Source organism: Canis aureus, chromosome 35 (assembly GCF_053574225.1).
Source record: "Canis aureus isolate CA01 chromosome 35, VMU_Caureus_v.1.0, whole genome shotgun sequence".
NCBI lineage: Eukaryota > Metazoa > Chordata > Mammalia > Carnivora > Canidae > Canis > Canis aureus.
The window spans coordinates 2,739,924-2,759,666 of NC_135645.1; the positions used below are offsets into that span (position 1 = coordinate 2,739,924).

Here is a 19,743-nt window from a genome sequence, read left to right on the forward strand (position 1 = left end):
ATTGTCACATGTCTCAGCATAGTTTGACACCCCAAGCCCCAGAGTCTTAAATCTTTTTTTTTTTTTTAATTTTTTTTTTTTTTATTTATTTATGATAGTCACACAGAGAGAGGAGAGAGGCTGAGACACAGGCAGAGGGAGAAGCAGGCTCCATGCACCGGGAGCCCGACGTGGGATTCGATCCCGGGTCTCCAGGATCGCGCCCTGGGCCAAACGCAGGCGCCAAACCGCTGCGCCACCCAGGGATCCCCCCAGAGTCTTAAATCTTAAACAGGTTATGCCACTATTCTAAAATGATTTAGGGACACCCTGAGTGGTTCAGTTGGTTAAGCATCTAACTTTTTTTTTTTTTTTTAAGTAGGCTTCATGCTGGGCATGGAGAGCTCAAACTCACAACCCTGAGGTCAAGACCTGTGCTGAAATCAAGAGTCGGATGCTGAACCAACTGAACCACCCAGGTGCCCCAAGCATCTGATTGTTGATCTCAGCTCAGATCTTAATCTCAGGCTCATGAGGCCCAGCTTGGAGCCACCTTTAAAAAAATAAATAAAATGATTTGGTTAGTTGTGAAATTGTATGCTTGCTATGAAGTAAATAAAATCTGTAAAATCTGCATTTCTTATCATAGGTTTGACAAAGGAGTGAAGAAGGAGCCAGTAAGTGCTATATAGATGCTAAATAACCTTTAGGGATAAGTATCTTCACAGTGGAAAGAAAAATGAAGAAATGAAATGTCTGAGGCAGGTCAGTGCTCAGACTGAGGTAAGTTAGTGGCTTTGCCACATTAGGATCTTGCCCCAGAACCTCTGTATCAGCACTATGCACCATTCTGAATTTCCACAGATGGGGGATTTTCTCCATTTTTGTCTAATTTATCCTCTCACTCCACCCAAGCATATGGACCATGCCTCCTGCTTCCTCATCATCAATTTAAAACATTCCATTTTCTCAAGTATATGTACATATCTCTTTGGTGGCATCATTGCCTGGGAGCGGTAGTGAGGGGTCCCATCCATCCATCATTTCTTAAAGACTGAGACTGAGGGAGCCAGCAGCCCTCACTAATTTACTAACCTGGTGGAAACCAGAAACTCCTATGCCCCTTCAGTCTGTTCCTGCTATTTTATGATTTCCATGCCACTATTCAGTTTCCAGATCAGGAATGACAGTGTCTGGTGTGGCTGCCCATGCACCGTGGCCCAGGAGGCATAGTAATGAGAATGAGCAGACTGGAATCCACTGAGCTGAGGAACACGGTGGGTCAACTCCAGGGAGGGTAGGTAAGCGAAAGGCATAGATGCAGAAGTCATTTAGTCCAGAGGCAGAAACAGTGAAGGTGAATCTATAGGGGAAAAAGAAGTCCTGGAATTAGTGAAAGATTAGGGAAACAGGACAAGAGAAACGAGTAAATGCAGACTGAGCAGACTGCATTGTGTTGGATGGGAAGGGGCTGCCTTTTATCTGGACTCCCAGGGGTACGTGCACTGAGAGTGCCTTCTGATGCACAGTGGAGAAACTGAATCTAGTGGTAGAACATTGAAATACCATTTGTTGGGTACTTGCATTTAGCACCAACTGTGTCAGGCAGGCACTTACTGGGCCTTCCCGTGGTCCACAAGAAACCAACAGACATGGTCTTTGTCCTGGAGCCAGTGAAGGATGGCGACAACTGAACAAGCATTTACAGGGAAGTATAGGCTTGAAGTTGGTAAGATAAAATGTAAAGCATGGGAGACAGGGCGAGAGCAAGGCTGAAGATACAGGAGACTGAGATAGCAGTAAAGTCAGGCTCTGAGAAGATAGGAACTAGGAGCAGGGCAGCCCGCGTGGCTCAGCGGTTTAGCACCTGCCGTCAGCCCAGGGCGTGATCCTGGAGGCCCAGGATCGAGTCCCACATGGGCTCCCTGCAGGGAGCCTGCTTCTCCCTCTGCCTGTGTCTCTGCCTCTCTCCCGGTATCTCTCATGAATAAATAAAGTCTTAAAAAAAAAGAAAAACTGAGAGCAGCCCATAAGGTATATCGTCCACTGTAAGATGGGACATGGAGGGAAGCAGGAGCACATTTTTAGGTCTGGAGGCTGGAAGCTAGGTCCCTGGCTCTAGAAAGGAAGTCCTCGTCTGCCGTGAATGGGGTTTGAGATTTGAAGAATACTGAAGGCTTAAGCTTTTGCAAAGAGCTATGTTTGGGTAGTGACTGTTCTGGGTCCCTGTTTCCTGGAAGACAGTCTGTGCCTTTTCAGTCCATAGAATCAAATCTTTTATTTCACATAATTTTTTTTAATTTCATCTTTTTATTTACTGTTTTCAGTTTTCCTCTTTTAGGAATATTACGTATTGTCTTCAATTATTAGCACTTTTTCTCTACTCCTTAATTTTTTATTTCCTTGTCCTTTTCTCATTTCTGCCCACTGTCTTTTTTAAGGTGTTGTCAACAGCATCTCTTGTCCCTATGCTCCTTTCATTTTTGTTCTCTTTTCTGTGGTTTTACTTTTCTGTTTCCTGAGCCAAAGCTGCCTTCAGTATCCACAAAGCTTAAGATAAGACACTGGACCTCTGGGTATGACTGCAGCTGCCTCTAAGGACTTGGGTCTCCATAATCTCGGTTGCTAAAAAAAAAAAAAAAATCTCGGTTGCTAATAGCTGCAGCAGCAGAAAGATGGGCGCTGCTTCAGGTCTGCTTCTAAAATACTGTGAGTGCATCCAACTGGCAGATCCTAATTTACATACAGAATCCTAACTGCAGGGGAGTGTCAGAAATCTAGTTTAAAGCTTTATATACTCTGTACACAAAGGGATGCAGGAATGGAGATTGAGAGAGCTAACTCAGTATCTACCACAATCTTGTGTTGCAAACACTTTTTTTACAACTTTATTGTTTGTTAGATGAGAGTTTTAGCTCTTTAAATAATTTCCCCTATGGTTTTTGTCTTCGGTGTTATGCTTAGAAAAACTTCCTTACCCTTATTACATGGATTTTTTTTCCACTTTAAAAGATTGTTTAGATTTTTTATTTGGAGAATTACTGACCACAAATAATAAAAATAATTTGGGGTACCTGGGTGGCTCAGTTGGCTAATCATCTGCCTTCAGCTCAGGTCATGATTTCAGGGTCCTGGGCTCAAGCCCTGCATTGGGCTCCCTGCTTGGCTGGGGAGCCTACTTCTCCCTCTACCTCTACTCCTCCCCAACCTCATGTGTGCTCATGCACACACACATACATGCTCTCTCTCTCTCTCTCTCTAACAAATATTTTTTTAAATAATAGAAATAATTTATAGTTTTCACTCTTTAAAATATTATGTAGAGAAAGAAGTAAATGTGCTCCTCCTTCTTCTGGGCCCTTCATTTCTATCCCTCCAGAGGTACCTAAAGGTCCCCAGTTTGGTACATATCCTTTGTTAAATAACAAAATTCAGGGAGAACCTGGCTGGCTCAGTTAGTGGAGCATGTGACTTGATCTCAGGGTTGTGAGTTCAGGCCCCATGTTGGGTGTAGAGATTACTTTAAAAAAAAAATCTAAAAACAAAATTCAACTGAGTAAATTTGAAGCTCTCATTGGCTTTATTCAAAGATTCATAAATCAGGCAACATCCCCTCTAACAAATAGGAGCTCCAAGAAGCTGTGCAAAATGGAAGGATTTCGTAGGGAGAAGGGGGTGGAAAGGAAGTTTCTAGCAAAGAGTGGATTGAGGCAAAGTCACAATGCTTTGAGGAAAGATGGGAGTCTCTCAGATGGATTACCTCACTAGTGCTGACCAGGTAATTCAGATTGACTAGTTGGTTATAGTCCTGAGAGAAGTTGAAACTTCAGTTAGGTTAGGTTGGTATTGCTGTTGTGAGACTTAGCACAAATTACCTCATTTTGGGCCTGTTGTTTCTTTTCTAACACTTTTCAAATTTGACTATTATATATATGCATAAATGTACACTAGGTATGTAACTTTAAAAATAAAAGTGGTATCCCTCTACTCCCTCTACCCAAAACAGTAATTGCTTACTGGTTCAACACAGTAATCTTTCCAGGTCTTTAAACTTAGGTTTACCTTATAGTTTATAATAATTTTGGTACTCATTATGAATGTGGCATCATTTATTTAATCACCTATATTTTATTCTGGTTCTTTTCTTTTTTTTTTTTATTTATTCTGGTTCTTTTAAGTTTTATATTTTGTTCTTTAATATGGTAGGAATTTTTTTTTTTTTTTTTTTTTTTTTTTTTAGAGAGAGAGAGAGAATGTGCATTGGGGAGTAAGGGGAACAGGCAGAGAGGGAGAGAGAATCTTAATCAGGCTCCATGCCCAGCATGGAGCCCAGTGTGGGGCATGATCTCACAACCCTGAGATCGTGACCTAAGCCAGAATCAAGAATCAGACTCTTTTTTTTTTTTTAAACTTTTATTTATTTATGATAGACACACAGTGAGAGAGAGAGAGAGGCAGAGACACAGGCAGAGGGAGAAGCAGGCTCCATGCACCAGGAGCCCGACGTGGGATTCGATCCCGGGTCTCCAGGACCGCGCCCTGGGCCAAAGGCAGGCGCCAAACCGCTGCGCCACCCAGGGATCCCCCAAGAATCAGACGCTTAACTGACTGAGCCATTCAGGTGCCCCAACAGGAATTAATTTTGACATTTGGCCTGAGGGAAGGATTCTAACTTAGTTTTTTTTCCAAGTACAATTCTAATGTCATTTTTTAAAAAGATTTTATTTATTTATTTATTTATGAGAGACCGAGAGAGAGGCAAGGCAGAAACATAGGCAGAGGAAGAAGCAGGTTCCCTGCAGGGAGCTGGATGTGGGATTCGATCCCAGGACCCTAGGATCATGACCTGAGCCAAAGGCAGATGCTCAACCACTGAGCCATCCAGGCGTCCCTACTGTCATTTATTGAACTCTTTCTACTCTAAAGAGGAATAGATTTTTGAAGGGTCATGGAAGATACTTCCCTGGAAAAGAAAGCAAAATGGCCCAATGTGCAAAAGAATTCAAGCATAAAAATCCAAAATTCACCCCTTCCCAGAAATTATTCCACTTCCTTCCCAGGTTCATATATGCCTTTCTCATCATTAGAAAGCAGCATGGCTTTGAGATTGGCCTAATCCTATAGGTCTGCATGCTTCAGCTCTGCCTTGGCACCCTTTGGTAGTGGTTACACTAGATTAAAGGGCTGACCCTGCGAATTATCCACTGTTATGTACTGGGTGATTCTTCAGGCATACTCTGAATGCCCTAGCTGGCTTCCCCTCCCAGCATATTTGGGAAACAGAGACAAACAAAGGAAACCTGAAAAAGAAAGACAATTTGAACCTGCTATCCACCAGTGCAGAGATTATGTGAAGTAGTGTAATATGTGAATTTTTTGGTAGTTAACATAAGGTGTGTTAAAAAGAAAACCACAGACCCAAAATGGTGCCTCTTGAGCTAGGCCAAGTCACCAAACTAGAGTTTAATACCTAACCTAAGTTCAATTCCAACCTCCCCAGGAAAAGTTTTAACTAGTCAGTTGGGAATTTTCCAAAAAGCACCAATGAGGTCATCTGTTGTCTCTACCTTCTCCATCCCCCAAAAGGAAGATGAAGTCATCTGCATGGTAAGACCTCCTGCCCTTCTCCATCCGAGAAGGTGATCTTGCCTAAAACAGTCCTTCCTTATCTTTTGCTAATAATTTTCCTTCTCATGAACTCCCCTCTAGTTGTTAGATGGGACGCTGCCAGATTCATGAATTGCTTAAGAAAGCCAATTAGATCTTCAAATTTACTCATTTGAGTTTTGTCTTTTAACAAGTGGTAAATAAGAGCAAAGGCTTTGGTAGCAGAGAGATCTGGCTTTAAGACCGAGTAAGTTTTTTGTGACTTGGAGTCCTTCTGTATATATATTGTAGCTCAAGGAGTGCCTGAGTGGCTCAGTCGGTTAGGTGTCCAGCTCTTGATTTTGGCTCAGGTCACAATTTCAGGGTTGTGAGATGGAGCCCTTTGTGGGGTCATGCACTGGGTGTGGAGCCTACTTAAGATTCTGTCTCCCTTGGGATGCTTGGATGGCTCAACGGTTGAGTGTCTGCCTTCCGCTCAGGTCCTAATCCCGGGATCCTGGATCAAGTCCCACATCAGACTCCTTGCAGGGGGCCTGCTTCTCCCTCTGTCTATATCTCTGCCTCTCTCTCTCTCTCTCTCTCTCTCTCTCTCTCACTCTCTGTCTTTCATGAATAAATAAATAAATAAAATCTTTTAAAAGTAAAAAGATTCTCTTTCCCTCTTCTTCTGTCCCCCTCCTAAAAAAAAAAAAAAAAATGGTAGCTCAAAAAATTTATCTTTCTCTCAATGGAGTTAATAGCCTCTATTCTAAAGTAGGGAAAATGTTCATTAAATATTTATCAAAATTGTTACAAGAAGCAGGAACCACTTTTTAACACTGAGAGTGGTTTAATATAGGAATGAGGTGTTTACATTATACTTGGAAGAGCTGGAGAAGGGGGCTTTGTGTTAGTACTGTAAGAATGTCTTCTAGAACAACCTGGAGAACTTGGCTCCATCAGAGCTGCTGTCTCTTTCGCAAGGAAGGGAAGGTAGAGAATCAGGAAACTGCTCCTACGACTACAGCAACTTTGTCCTTCCTGCCAGGCACAATGGTAGAGCGCTGCTTAACAACACCCCACGTCTCCATGATAAATTTCTTGCAGAGGGGATCCCTGGGTGGCGCAGCAGTTTGGCGCCTGCCTTTGGCCCAGGGCGCGATCCTGGAGACCCGGGATCGAATCCCACGTCGGGCTCCCGGTGCATGGAGCCTGCTTCTCCCTCTGCCTATGTCTCCGCCTCTCTCTCTCTCTCTCTCTGTGACTATCATAAATAAATAAAAATTTAAAAAAATTTTCTTGCAGAAAATTAGCCAGGCATCCAAAGTGATCTCTTCCTTCCCAGCTCTATAGGAGTGATTCTAGATGATGAATCTAATCCATATGCACAACTTCACTATAAGACTATCAATCACAAAAGGAACTCAGGTCAAAACAATAGAAAAGAGCTTTCCATCCTGTAACCAAATTCAAACTGTGGGGGTTTTGTGCATTCAGAAATATGTATGTAAATATTGCCTACATTTGTAAATAAGGGCATAGTGGTCAATAAATACTTGGAAGCATTATTATCTTTTTTTAGAGGGCAGGAAGGGGCAAAGAGAGAAGGAAAGAATCTTTTTTTTTTTTTTTAGAAGGAAAGAATCTTAAGCAGTCTCCACATCCAGCATGGACTTGATCTCATGACCCTGAGATCGTGACCTGAGTTGAAATCAAGAGTCTGATGTTTAACTAACTGAGTCACCCAGGCGCCTCTAGGAGCATTATTACAACAGGGGCAGGGAGCAGGCCCTTACTCCACTCTATCAGCCCACACTTTCCAAATTGAAGTCTGTCTCAAGTCTCAGCCCAGGCATCACATGTTGCAGAAAGCCTTCCCTGGCCTGTTGGCCTCCTTACTGTAGTGTAGGATGGAGGCTTCTCCTTCTCTGTTCTCATGCTGGATGGCCATCATATATTTGATAGTTTGTGTTCCTCCTTATGCTGTGAACAACACTGAATAACACTGTTATTTTTATTCCCAGCATATGGAGAGGTGGTTAATAAACATAAAATAGAAAATTCTTCTTTATTCCTATTATTGTTAAAAGGGAAGCTTTGTTTTTGTTTTTGTTTTTTTTCCTCCCAACTATGGTCCCTGGCAGACGTAGAACCAGTAGGTCCCAGCTCTCCATAGTGTTCTGCACCCCCCAGGCATCATGGAAACACATCATAAATATTTTGCAGGTGGCAAAACCTCTCCTCAGTATGATTGCCATAAAAATGGAAAAGTGACTAGAGAGTACATTAAGTTTTCCATTAAGTGAGTCTCCTCTCTAAATTGGCTGAGAGCCCAGGCTGAATTTCATAGCTAAGCCAAACACTCCCACCAAGAGACACAACTGTGGTCCTCAACCTATCCAGAGACTCTGTTCCCATTAGGACTTCTGTCCTCTGGAAGTGTTTATCCTTTTTGAATACAAAGTATTCAGCCAGAAGGCTACTTTGCACACTACCCTGCACTACCACCACCCCCAAACTATGTGAAGTAGTAATGAAATCATACCATAGCTCTCCAGGAAAGGGGAAAGAATCACTGGATCCCTGAAGAATACATTGGCAAAAATGTGTCCCAACAGAAGACAGCATTGGGTATCTATGAATCCAGCCCCCAGGGTCTCAGTATTCTAGAACCCACCCTGGAAGAAAAGGTAAATAGAAGAAAAAAACAGGAGAGTGAAGAAATAGAAGACATGACATGGTTCTTTCAAAATTAAGTCAAACAAAGGAATATGGGTAAGAATTTCAGTGGATTCTTCTCAGGAGAGAAGTGGGTAGAGTGATGGCTTTGCTAAAAAACTTTGGTGGTTTCAGGAAGTACTCAAAAGCATTTTAGTCTTAGAGTCACACTTTTCCCCTGCAAAAGAAAATTATTCCCTCCCAAATATAAAAATAAAGAGCACATTATGATAATTTAAACAAAGGAAAGAGGAACATCCAGCTGACTCAGTAAGCAGAGCATGGGACTCTTAATCTCAGGGTCATGAGTTCAAGCCCAACATTGGGGCAGCCCCGGTGGTGCAGCGGTTTGGCGCCGTCTGCAGCCCGGGGTTTGATCCTGGGGACCCTGGATCGAGTCCCATGTCAGGCTCCCTGTGTGGAGCCTGCTTCTCCCTCTGCCTGTGCCTCTGCCCCCCTCTCTCTCTGTGTCTCTATGAATGGATAAATAAAATCTTTAAAAACAACAACAACAGCATTGGGTATGGAGCCTACTTTAAAAAAAAGGAGGGAAAGAATAAAGAAAACAAAAACTTTGCCACTCAGAAAACTCACATTTAATTTGCCAAACATCCCTTCAGTTATTGTTCTAAATCTACACACTTATATCCGTACATATATACACACAACTTTCCACAATGGGTCGTGGGATCCTATTTTTATCAACTACTTTTAATTTTTATTTTGTTGTGTTTAATACTTTTGCTCAGAAAAGTCACATCAGAGTAGTTTAAAAGTTTTATTACATTTGATAAAAAGTAAATGCTAATTTTTCCAAATGTATATGATTTGATTTCTTTCATTACTAAAATTCATATACAATTTATACATACATATACTGGGAATTCATCTTATAAGTTAAAATATAACAAAAGACATTTTCAAGTAAAATTTCTGTTGATAGTATAGATTTAAAAGTATGTCTACGGGATCCCTGGGTGGCGCAGCGGTTTAGCGCCTGCCTTTGGCCCAGGGCGCGATCCTGGAGACCCGGGATCGAATCCCACGTCAGGCTCCTGGTGCATGGGGCCTGCTTCTCCCTCTGCATATGTCTCTGCCTCTCTCTCTCTCTCTCTCTCTCTCTCTCTGTGACTATCATAAATAAATAAATTAAATAAATCTTTAAAAAAATAAAATAAAATAAAAAAATAAAAGTATGTCTACTATTCATAAAATGTATAGAAATGAGATAGCATTTGCAGAATATGCTTAGGAAATAAATAGACTGATCTTAGGTGGTCACAAATGGACCCAAGATTTCACAAAAATTTGAGCCTAACATTGATATTTCCTTAAAAAAAATACAGTGAATATCTCCTCCGTTGAACAGAGGTATTTATCCATTTTTAACAAAACTATCACATTCCCTCCTAGACAGATATGATTTGTTGCCATTATAATAATGTTGTAGTGAGATAACATTATTTTCCTGGTTACACTGTACCCAACATGGGAAGAAATGCTTTCCAAGTTAATTAAAGGCAATATAACCAACCTATGCACTTTAAAGAATATTGCAACATCACATTTTATTACAGTTCATTCAAATTCTAATAATGCAACAGTAGATGGAGAGGAGAGAAAGACATTTCTAGTCAACCAACGTGATATAATTGCTATCATATTACTTCAGAAGTAGATTTTTTTTAAGTTTATTATTTAGTGATATCTACATCCACCATGGGGCTTGAACCCATGACACTGTTATCAAGAGTCACAAACTCTTCCAACTGAGCCAGCCAGGTGCACCGGTGGTATTTCTGACTGTATTTCAAATGACAAACAGGTGAGACATTCTGCCTTGCATAACCAAATACATTTGGAAATTTCACTTTTCTATGCCAAAGGGACAATATATTTCCTAATCAAGTAAAACAAGACATTGCCTCAACTAGGGATCTGAGTATTTATTTTTTTTCTAGAAATGAAGTACAACAGACATACATACACAGTTTTACTTTTTATTTATTTTAAGATTTTATTTATTTATTCATAAGAAACAGAGAGAGAGAGAGGCAGAGACATAGGCAGAGGGAGAAGCAGGGTCCATGCAGGGAGCCTGATGTGGGACTCGATCCCAGGACTCCAGTATCACACTCCGAGCCTAAGGCAGACGCTCAATCGCTGAGCCACCCAGGCATCCCACATACACAGTTTTATATAATAGAGGCATGATATCCTATTTTTATCATCTTTGTCCTTCATTAAATAGATCATGGACATGTTTTCTTGATAGTGTACATAATGAACATTGTAATTTTTAATGGCTGCATTGTGTTCCATTGTACTTCAATAGCATAATTTATTTCACCAATTCCTTATTGATGTGTTGATGTATTGTTATTTAGTTTGTTTCTACTGGGAACATCCTGTACATGTATGTTCTTTTTAATTCTTCTCTAATTTCCTGGTTGACCCATTCATCTTTTAGTAGGTTGCTCTTTAACCTCCATGTGTTTGAGTTTCTTCCAAATTTCTTCTTGTGATTGAGTTCTAGTTTCAAAGCATTGTGGTCTGAAAATATGCAGGGGACAATCCCAATCTTTTGGTATTGGTTGAGACCTGATTTATGACCCAGTGTGTGATCTATTCTGGAGAAAGTTCAACATGCACTTGAGAAGAATGTGTATTAGGTTGCATTTGGATGGAAAGTTCTATATATATCTGTGAAATCTATTTGGTCGAGTATATCATTTAAGGACCTGTTTTTTTTGGTGATATTCTGCTTAGAATATCTGTCATTTGCTGAAAGTGCTGTGTTGAAGTCTCCTACTAGTAGTGTATTATTATCTAAGTATGTCTTTACTTTGGTTATTAATTGATTGATACACTTGGCAGCTTCCACATTAGGAGCATAAATATTCATGATTGTTAGGCCTTCTTCTGGGATAGACCCTTTAAGTATGATATAGTGTCCCTCTTCATCTCTTACTACAGTCTTTGGGATAAACTAATTTATCTGACATGAAGATTGCTACCCCAGCTTTCTTTTGAGGACCATTTGAATAGTAAATGGTTTTCCACCCTATCATTTTCAGGCTGGAAGTGTCCTTAGGTCTAAAATGAGTCTCTTGTAGACAGCAAATAGTTGGGTATTGCTTTTTTTATCCAGTCCAATACCCTGCATCTTTTGATGGGATCATTTAGCCCATTCACATTCAGAATAACTACTGAAAGATATTAATTTAGTGTCATCCTATTACCTATTCAGTTCCTGTTTTTGTGGATTGTTTCTTTGGGTTTCCTCTTTCTTTTACAGGGTCTTCCTTAATATTTCTTGCAGAGCCAGTTTGGTGATTACATATTTTTTCTGCCTATCCTGGAAGCTCTTTCTCTCTCCTTCTATTCTGAATGACAGCCTTGCTGGATAAAGTATTCTTGGCTGCATGTTCTTCATTTAGTACATTGAATATATCATGCCAGCCCTCTCTGGCCTGCCATGTCTCTGTGGAGAGGCCTGTTGTTAATCTGATATTTCTCCCCATATAAGTTAAGAATCTCTTGTCTCGAGTTGCTTTAAGAATTTTCTCTTTGTCTTTGAAATTTGCAAGTTTCACTATTAAATGTTGAGGTGTTGAATGGTTTTTATTGATGGGCGGGGGGCGACGTCCTCTCTATCTCATGGATCTGAATGCCTGTTTCCTTCTCCAGATTTGGGAAGTTCTCAGCTATTATTTGTTCAAACATACTTTGTGGTCCTTTCTCTCTCAGTCTCTTCTGAAGCCCCAATTAGACGTATATTCTTCCTTCTCAAGCTATCATTCATTTCCCTAAGCCTTTCCTTAGGGGCTATTGTTTTTATCTTTTTTCCTCAGCTTCCTTTCTTACCATCAACTTGTCTTCCTTCTATGTCACTCACTCTCTCTTCCACCTGATTTACCCTAGCAGTTAGAACACCCAATTTGGATTGCATCTCATTTGTTTTTAATTGCAACCTGATTAGATCCCAATTCTGCAGTAATAAAGTCTCTAGAGTCCTTTATGCTTTTTTCCAGAGCCAACAGTAACTTTAAAGTTGTTTTTCTGAATTGAATTTCTGACATTGTATTGAAATCCAAATTCTGTAACTCTGTGGCAGAGAGTATTGTTTCTGGTTCTTTCTTTTGTGGTTAATTCTTCCTTCTAGTCATTTTGTCCAGTGCAGAGTGGCTGTATGAGTGAGCTGAGTCAAAAATATCAACCATGACCTAAGTAAAATAGACCCTAGATGATTCCAAAGAAGTCAGAGACCAGAAAATAAAAGAAAAAGAAGAACAGAACAAAATAAAACAAAAGGACCACTACAGTGAAAAACAAAATTTAAAACAAAGTCATAAAAATAAAAAGCCAAGGGATCCCTGGATGGCACAGTGGTTTAGCGCCTGCCTTTGGCCCAGGGCGCGATCCTGGAGACCCGGGATCGAATCCCACGTCGGGCTCCTGGTGCATGGAGCCTGCTTCTCCCTGCCTATGTCTCTCTCTCTCTCTCTCTCTCTCTCTCTGTGACTATCATAAATAAATAAAAATTTAAAAAACAAAAATAAAAAATAAAAAATAAATAAAAAGCCAAAAACAAAAAGAACAATAAAAAAGAAAAAAAGTAAAGAGAATAAAAGGTGGAGGGATGTTGGTGGTGAGGAAGTAGTAGTGGAGAGACAATGTAGTCTACCTGAGGGGTCCTAGAAGGTGATCCTCTTGGTTCTGAGTGTATTTTGTTTTGTATGTTAGAAGATGCTCAATCCCAAATTTATATAAGCCAGCAATACTTATATAAAGCTCCAACATTGACCACAAAAACATAAAGATAGGAGGGGGGCAGAATGGGAAAGAAGAGAGAATATAATCTCACAGAATGAACCAACACAGTGTTCCACTTGGTTCTGGGTGTATGTTGGTCGTGTGTTAGTAGCTACTAACTTCCACCATTGTAAAACAAAACAAGGCAGAAAAAAACAAAACACAAATAACCGTATCTTGTATATATACCAAAATTAAATTGAATATGTTGAAGGGAACCCAGAAGTGAAAAATATATCTAAGACATGCAATTGTAGGAATATGAAAGTCAAAAGGGGAAAAAAAATGAGTTGGTAAAATATCGTAGTTAAGGTGGAAAAAGAAAAAATATTGGAAATTTTTAGTCTGATATAAAAACGAGTCCTGGGATCCCTGGGTGGCGCAGAGGTTTGGCGCCTGCCTTTGGCCCAGGGCCCGATCCTGGAGACCCGGGATCGAATCCCACGTCGGGCTCCCGGTGTATGGAGCCTGCTTCTCCCTCTGCCTGTGTCTCTGCCTCTCTCTCTCTCTCTCTCTCTCTCTCTCTCTGTGACTATCATAAATAAATTTAAAAAAATGTTTTAAAAAAGGAATTAAAAAAAAAAACAAAAAACGAGTCCTAATGGAAAAAGAAAAAAGAACAAGAAAAAGGACCCTCTAGTTCTATATACTATTTTCCCTCAGTCCTGGAGCTTTCCAGTGCTGCTTGTTCAGTAAACTTGCTCTTCCCCTGTCCTTCCAGCCATTCTTCTGGGGAGGGGCCTGCTGTGCTGGTTCTCAGGTGTCTGTGCCTGGTCGGAGATGCCCCACCCCTGCCAGGTGCTGGGCTCATTGGGGGCTGTTTATCCTGTGAGTCCTCTGTTCCGTGGCGGCCTCACCTCTCCCAGGCACAGAGTGAAACAAAGAGGAAAAACACAAATGGTGGCCAGATTTCCAGCTCTGGAGTCAGCTCCCCACAAGTGCCTAACCGCAGTCTCCCAGTCTGCTATGGCCTGGATGCTCCTGGGGTCAGGCCTGGGTACACTGACCTGCACAGCTTGGGGGACGCCCAGCGGCAGGAGGGTTCTGACTGTCCTGTGCCCTCCCTGCTTGTCTGTCCCGGGGAATGCAGGATCATCAGTTGTGTCTGCCTGGGTGCCTTGGGATCCGGGGCCCTGTGCCACTTGACCCACGCTCCCGGGGGGCCGCCTCTCCCAACAGGGAACAGAGTACAGCCACCTCTGCCCGTTGCCAGCCTCTGGGGTAAAGGCAGCTCCGGAGCCAGCCGGCCTGACCGACCGGCTTCTCCCCGGTGCCCCGAGGGCTGCGGTGTCCCAGCCCTTTACCGAGATCAGCGGCAGTGTGCCATGAGCTCTACTCCAGGTGCCCTCCCCTTATAGTGACTCCGAGAATCTGGAGGCGTCCCTGCCCCTCCTGTGATCCTGCCTGATTTCCCTGCTAAGCACTTTTCCCGCTGGGAAAACTCTGGCACAGATTTTTAAAGTTCCCACTTCTCCAGGGCTGGGCTTTCCTGTCTGCCCCACTTTAGCCTGGCTCCTCGCAGGGCCTCTCCCCCACTTGATTCTTTTTTATTTTTTATTTTTCGCCTTCCTACCTTGTTAGAAGCAAAAACTTCTCTCTAGCATTCCAGCTGGTCTCTCTTTAAATCTCAGGTCAAATTCGTAGTTGTTCAGTTTTGAAAGTTACCTAGGTAAGTTTGTGGGGCCAGATGAGTTGAGGACCCCAGCTCTTCTGCCATCTTGCCTACCCCCCATATTTCTTCTTTTGACATGCATATTCAATTTTGACCATTTTTCCATTAGAAGTGTTTTCCTTTTTTTTACTGACTTGCAAGTAAGTAAGTGCGTTATGCATATTAGGACTAGGAACCCTTTGCCTATCATTGACATCTGCCTTTAGAGATTTCCTCTTCTGAGACCTCCTCAGCCCTGACCCCATCACCCCAATACCCCCCTTGCTTTATGTTCTGTACCCCCTTGGGGCTTTCTCCCCTGTGCCACAGTCTTCTATCACAGTGATTTCAAAGCAGGGGGTTTGAGCAGTTCCTTAAAAGTCTTCCCTTGCTCCTCATTTATGCACCATAGAGAAGAATGTGGAAAATCAGAGTAAATTTGAGGTAAGATGAGTAATTTCCACTTCTCCTTCTCCTCACTCCCCAACCTCACATTTCCTGGCTTTCCAGACCAGCCTTTCCTTTTACCTCTCACGTGGAAGTGTCCCTTTTCAGAAATGTAATCAAAACAGAGACAAGTACGTTGACTTAGCCCTGAACTGTTAGTGTTGGGTAGGTGGCAGGATACAGGGAGGAGACTTCGCTTCACTTCCCATCACTGGCAAGTACCCTCATCTGAAGAAGGAAGATGATTTACCAATCTCATAGGTTTGTGAAAGGAAGGAAGGATTGACTGAGATAATATATGTGAAACAGCAGAGTGTCTGGCATATGGCAGCTATTATTGTCACTATTGTGTTATTCTTACTATGATGATGATGGTGTTGGTGATGGTTCTCACCGTCTCTCCAGGCCATTGTAGATGAGACATGCAAAAGCAAAAACAGCATGAGTAATGAAGCTCATTACTTCATTTTGAAGAATCAAAAATGATGCACCTGCACCCGCACTTGTAGCCCCTCAATTTGGGGATTTTGTTTTCCGGGGTGTACTTTTAAGTAGGATATAGGATGAGTACATGAGACATGATCAGACACTCCCAGAATACCCCCTTTTAGATGACAAGATTCTATTCATCATCCCTATGGCTCATGATGCCCTACTGTTCTCCTTCACCCAGTCCCTCTGGGATGACTCTCTGAGGCAGTTAACCCCTTTGCTTTCCTAACCTTCGTAAATTTGTACTTCTCGTACCTCTGTGTAGTTTTCTTTGGGTTTTTCTTTTCTCTGTGCATTCTGTCTTTTGTGCATTATGCTCCCTGCATGTCCTCCTCCATCCCTCCTCCGTTTTCTTTCCTCTCTTATCCTCTCTTCTTGCACATCTTCCATGCAGGATCTTGTCCCCTTGTGATCCTGTGACCTTCTCTTCTGCACATCTGTGGTGGATGTTGCCTCCATCGGTGCATCTGTTGTAATGTCCAGCTTCTCAGAGGTCACACTGGACACCAGCGTGTGACACCAGAGTTCTCAAAAATTCTCTGGTTAGAAGGGAGGCAGACGCCACTGTTAGGGAAGGACAGGGATAGTACACACATAGCCCAAAATTATACAGCCAAGAACAGACTGAAGGAACACCACCCCTCGGAGTCACCATCCCAGTCTCCTCACTGTGAAGGCAGAGAATACACTGTCCCATCAGCCCCTCCATTGTCACTCCCTCCCCTTGTCTACTTTCAATCTCATGGTCCCCCATTTCATTCTACTCCAGTGGGTCTTAAAGTGCTGCACTCATTAGAAGTGCACATTCTTGGGTCCCACCCAGCCCTACTGAATCAGAAACTGCAGGGGTAGGTGGGGCCCTGCAATCTGCATCCTGACAAAATCCTCTGAGTGATGCTGTGGCCAATTCAAGTTTGCCAACCTCTGCCCTAAACGCTCTTGTGCTTTTTACCAGCATCCACCTGGTAAAATGCTAACTCTGGAGGAACCCAATTATCTAGGCCTTACCTGCACCTGGGCAGCTGAACCCTGCAGGAGAAAAGCACTCAGCTGGGTATTAATTGATGTCATTATAAACTCAGTCACTATCCTCAACGGGATTCTTCCCAGCAATCTTCTTTCTCTAGTCACTTACTCTTCCACCCTTAGCGTTGCCAGAATTAGTGAACAAAAAACAAAACAAAACAGAAAGCCAGAATCCCAGTCAAATGTGAATTAACAGAGAAACATATACTAAAAAATTGCTGTTTCTCTGAAATTCACATTTGACTGAGCATCTCATATTTTTATTTTTATTTTATTTATTTATTTTTTAAGATTTTATTTATTTATTCATGACAGACACAGAGAAAGAGAGAGAGGCAGAGACACAGGCACACGGAGAAGCAGGGTCCATGCAGGGAGCCTGATGTGGGACTCGATCCTGGGTCTCCAGGATCACACCCCGGGCCGAAGGTGGCGCCAAACCGCTGGGCCATCAGGGCTGCCCTATTTTTATTTTTTAAAGATTTTATTTATTAAAGACACATGTCATTCATGAAAGATACACAGAGAAAGAGGCAGAGACACAGGCAGAGGGAGAAGCAGCTCCATGCCAGGACTCTGATATGGGATTTGATCCCGGGTCTCCAGGATCTTGCCCTGAGCCAAAGACAGGCACTAAACCACTGAGCCACCCAGGGATCCCGCATCTCATATTTTTATTTGCTAACTCTGACAATGCTAACTCAGAGGTATATACAGTCAGTAGGCAGGCAGTGGGGAAGAGAAGCTGGATCTAAGGTGGGAGAGAGCAAGCTCATTTTGGAGCCAAAAGATGAAACTGCAACAGCCCTTGTTGGCTCTGCCCTTGATGGTATGGATGTCCTGCAGAAGCTGGGACCCTTCATCAGAGTGCTAAACACACCTGGCCCAGAAGCCAGAGATGCTGGAGGAGGATACCAGGGAAGCTGGAGCCGTTGTAGGCCTAGGCCTAGCTGCTTCCTCACAGCAGCAAGGTGAGCCAACAAATAAAGGACAATGTGTGTAAGCTACAGAATGGCCGTTCCTTCACGTCTGCCCTCATTCTCAAGAATCTGCCACAAGAATCTTTCATGGATCATCCTAACTGGAAACACACATGGAAGGGAATTTTGGGAAAGTACTCAATGTAAGCCAAGTGACACGTTGTAATCTATCACACTCATCCTCCATTTTAAAAAGAGGTTCAAGGAACAGCTGGCAGTGGGGATCCCTGAGTGACTCAGTGCCTCTCTCTCTCTCTCTCTCTCTCTCAGTGCCTCTCTCTCTCTCTATGTCTATCATAAATAATAAATAATTTTTTTTTAAAAAGGAACACCTGGCGGGCTCAGTCTGTAGAGCATGTGACTCTTGATCTCAGGGTCATGAGTTTGAGCCCCACATTGGGTGTAGAGATTGCTTATAAATAAAATATTTTTTAAAAAATATTTTATTTTTAAATATTTTAAATAATAAAAAAGGCTCACTGTTGAGTATCAAGGACAAATGAATAATTTACATAGAAATAGCTGTATTTTGTTGAATGCTTACTACTTGAGTGTTTCTCATAATACTCTTTTTTTTTAAGATTTTATTTATTCATGAGAGACACAGAGAGAGAGAGAGAGGCAGAGACACAGGCAGAGGGAGAAGCAGGCTCTATGTGGGGAGACCGATGTGGGACTCGATCCCGGGTCTCGAGGATCACACCCTGGGCCGAAGGCAGGCGCTCAACCACTGAGCCACCGGGGCTGCCCTCTTAATACCCTTTACATATATTTTACTTACATAGATATATGCACATACCCATTGCAAACACGATCTCATTTAGTCCTTGTAACAATTCTACAGTTGGTATTACTCATACCATTTTACAGACAAAGAAACTAAAGGTGGAAAGGTGGAGAAATTTTCTCATGAACACACAACACACGAGGGGCAAAGCTGTGATTTGAAGCCAAGTCTCTTTATAGCCTGTTCCTAACCATTAAGCTCTGTGCTCACCCAGCCTCCCAACAAACTGTAGACCTTATTATTTCATAAGCACTAAATCTGCACTCTGTTCACAGGCCACCTGGGAAACTCATGCACTAGCGCTCCTCAGTGATTCATACTTGACTCCATTGGTTAGGGAAGAAGTTCTTTTTTTGAGGGGGGTGGGGAGGGGGAGAAGTTCTTGAAGCTCTCATCACACTCCCTGAGACTCACTCCCTGAGACTCAACTCCCTTGGGTTGGAGTCCCAGCCCTTTCGCTTAATGGTTCAGTGGCCTTGGGCAAGTTACTTAACTTTCTTCAGCCTCACCCTCCTGTGGGTGAGGGCTGATTCCCATCTTACAAAACTGTGAAGGGAAGATGCTATTAACACTGGGAAATTATCTGCCACAGTCTGGTCATCCTTGTTCTCCACAAATGGGACTTTCCCCCTTCCTCAGTGGATTTGCTACCATTGCCTACATCTTGTCTGAAGACCCTAATCTTGTCTCCTGTCAGGTTCGTATCTCCTATTTCCCACCAGGAAATACAGCCACCCCTAAATTATCTTACATCTGAACCACTATGCAGTTTTTCAATACCATCTTTCTAGCCCTCAAGCTCACTTCCTTAAAAGCACTTCCATTTCTTGTCTCCTGCCTTGTTCAGACATTGCATGTGCAACATGACTACTCTTTTCTGAGGAAATAATCTCAATCATCTCAATGCTCTCAATTCCCAGTGCGTATTTTAAAAAGTATATTGGCAAGCTTGCGTAAATCAGAGCAGAATGATCAGGATGGCGGAGGCCTGGAAAGTGGCCTAGTAGAATGATCATATATATTTATTATAAAGAAAATAGGGATTTTTCTTTTTTAGAACAGAAGCCTAAGAGTTGTCATTGGGAAGAGAAGGTCCTTTCTCTTTGGGCTTCAAAGTGCAGACTTGATCCATTGGAAGTGGGTTTCTGCTGAACATAAGGAAATTTTGAGGATTAGAGTTTTTGCCCTTTGTGGGTGCAGTCATTTGGGGTTCTCCATCCATCTCATCTACTTGCTCTTTGCATTCTCATTCCTGCCCAGAG

The 19,743-nt window shown here is 42.3% G+C and overlaps 1 protein-coding gene and 1 long non-coding RNA gene across 2 annotated transcripts in view; one reads left to right on the top strand and one right to left on the bottom strand.

Moving 5' to 3' along the window:
• LMLN (leishmanolysin like peptidase) overlaps positions 1 to 2,639 on the top strand; it is a 90,121-nt gene extending 87,482 nt beyond the window's left edge. The window contains exon 17 of the mRNA XM_077883766.1: positions 629 to 2,639. Coding sequence (XP_077739892.1) covers positions 629 to 645 — 17 coding nt within the window. The 3' untranslated portion in view covers positions 646 to 2,639. The remainder of the gene's footprint in view (positions 1 to 628) is intronic.
• Positions 1,087 to 19,743, bottom strand: part of LOC144305074 (uncharacterized) — a 49,549-nt gene continuing 30,892 nt past the window's right edge. Inside the window, exon 3 of the long non-coding RNA XR_013372116.1 lies at positions 1,087 to 1,342. This is a non-coding gene — a long non-coding RNA (uncharacterized LOC144305074). The remainder of the gene's footprint in view (positions 1,343 to 19,743) is intronic.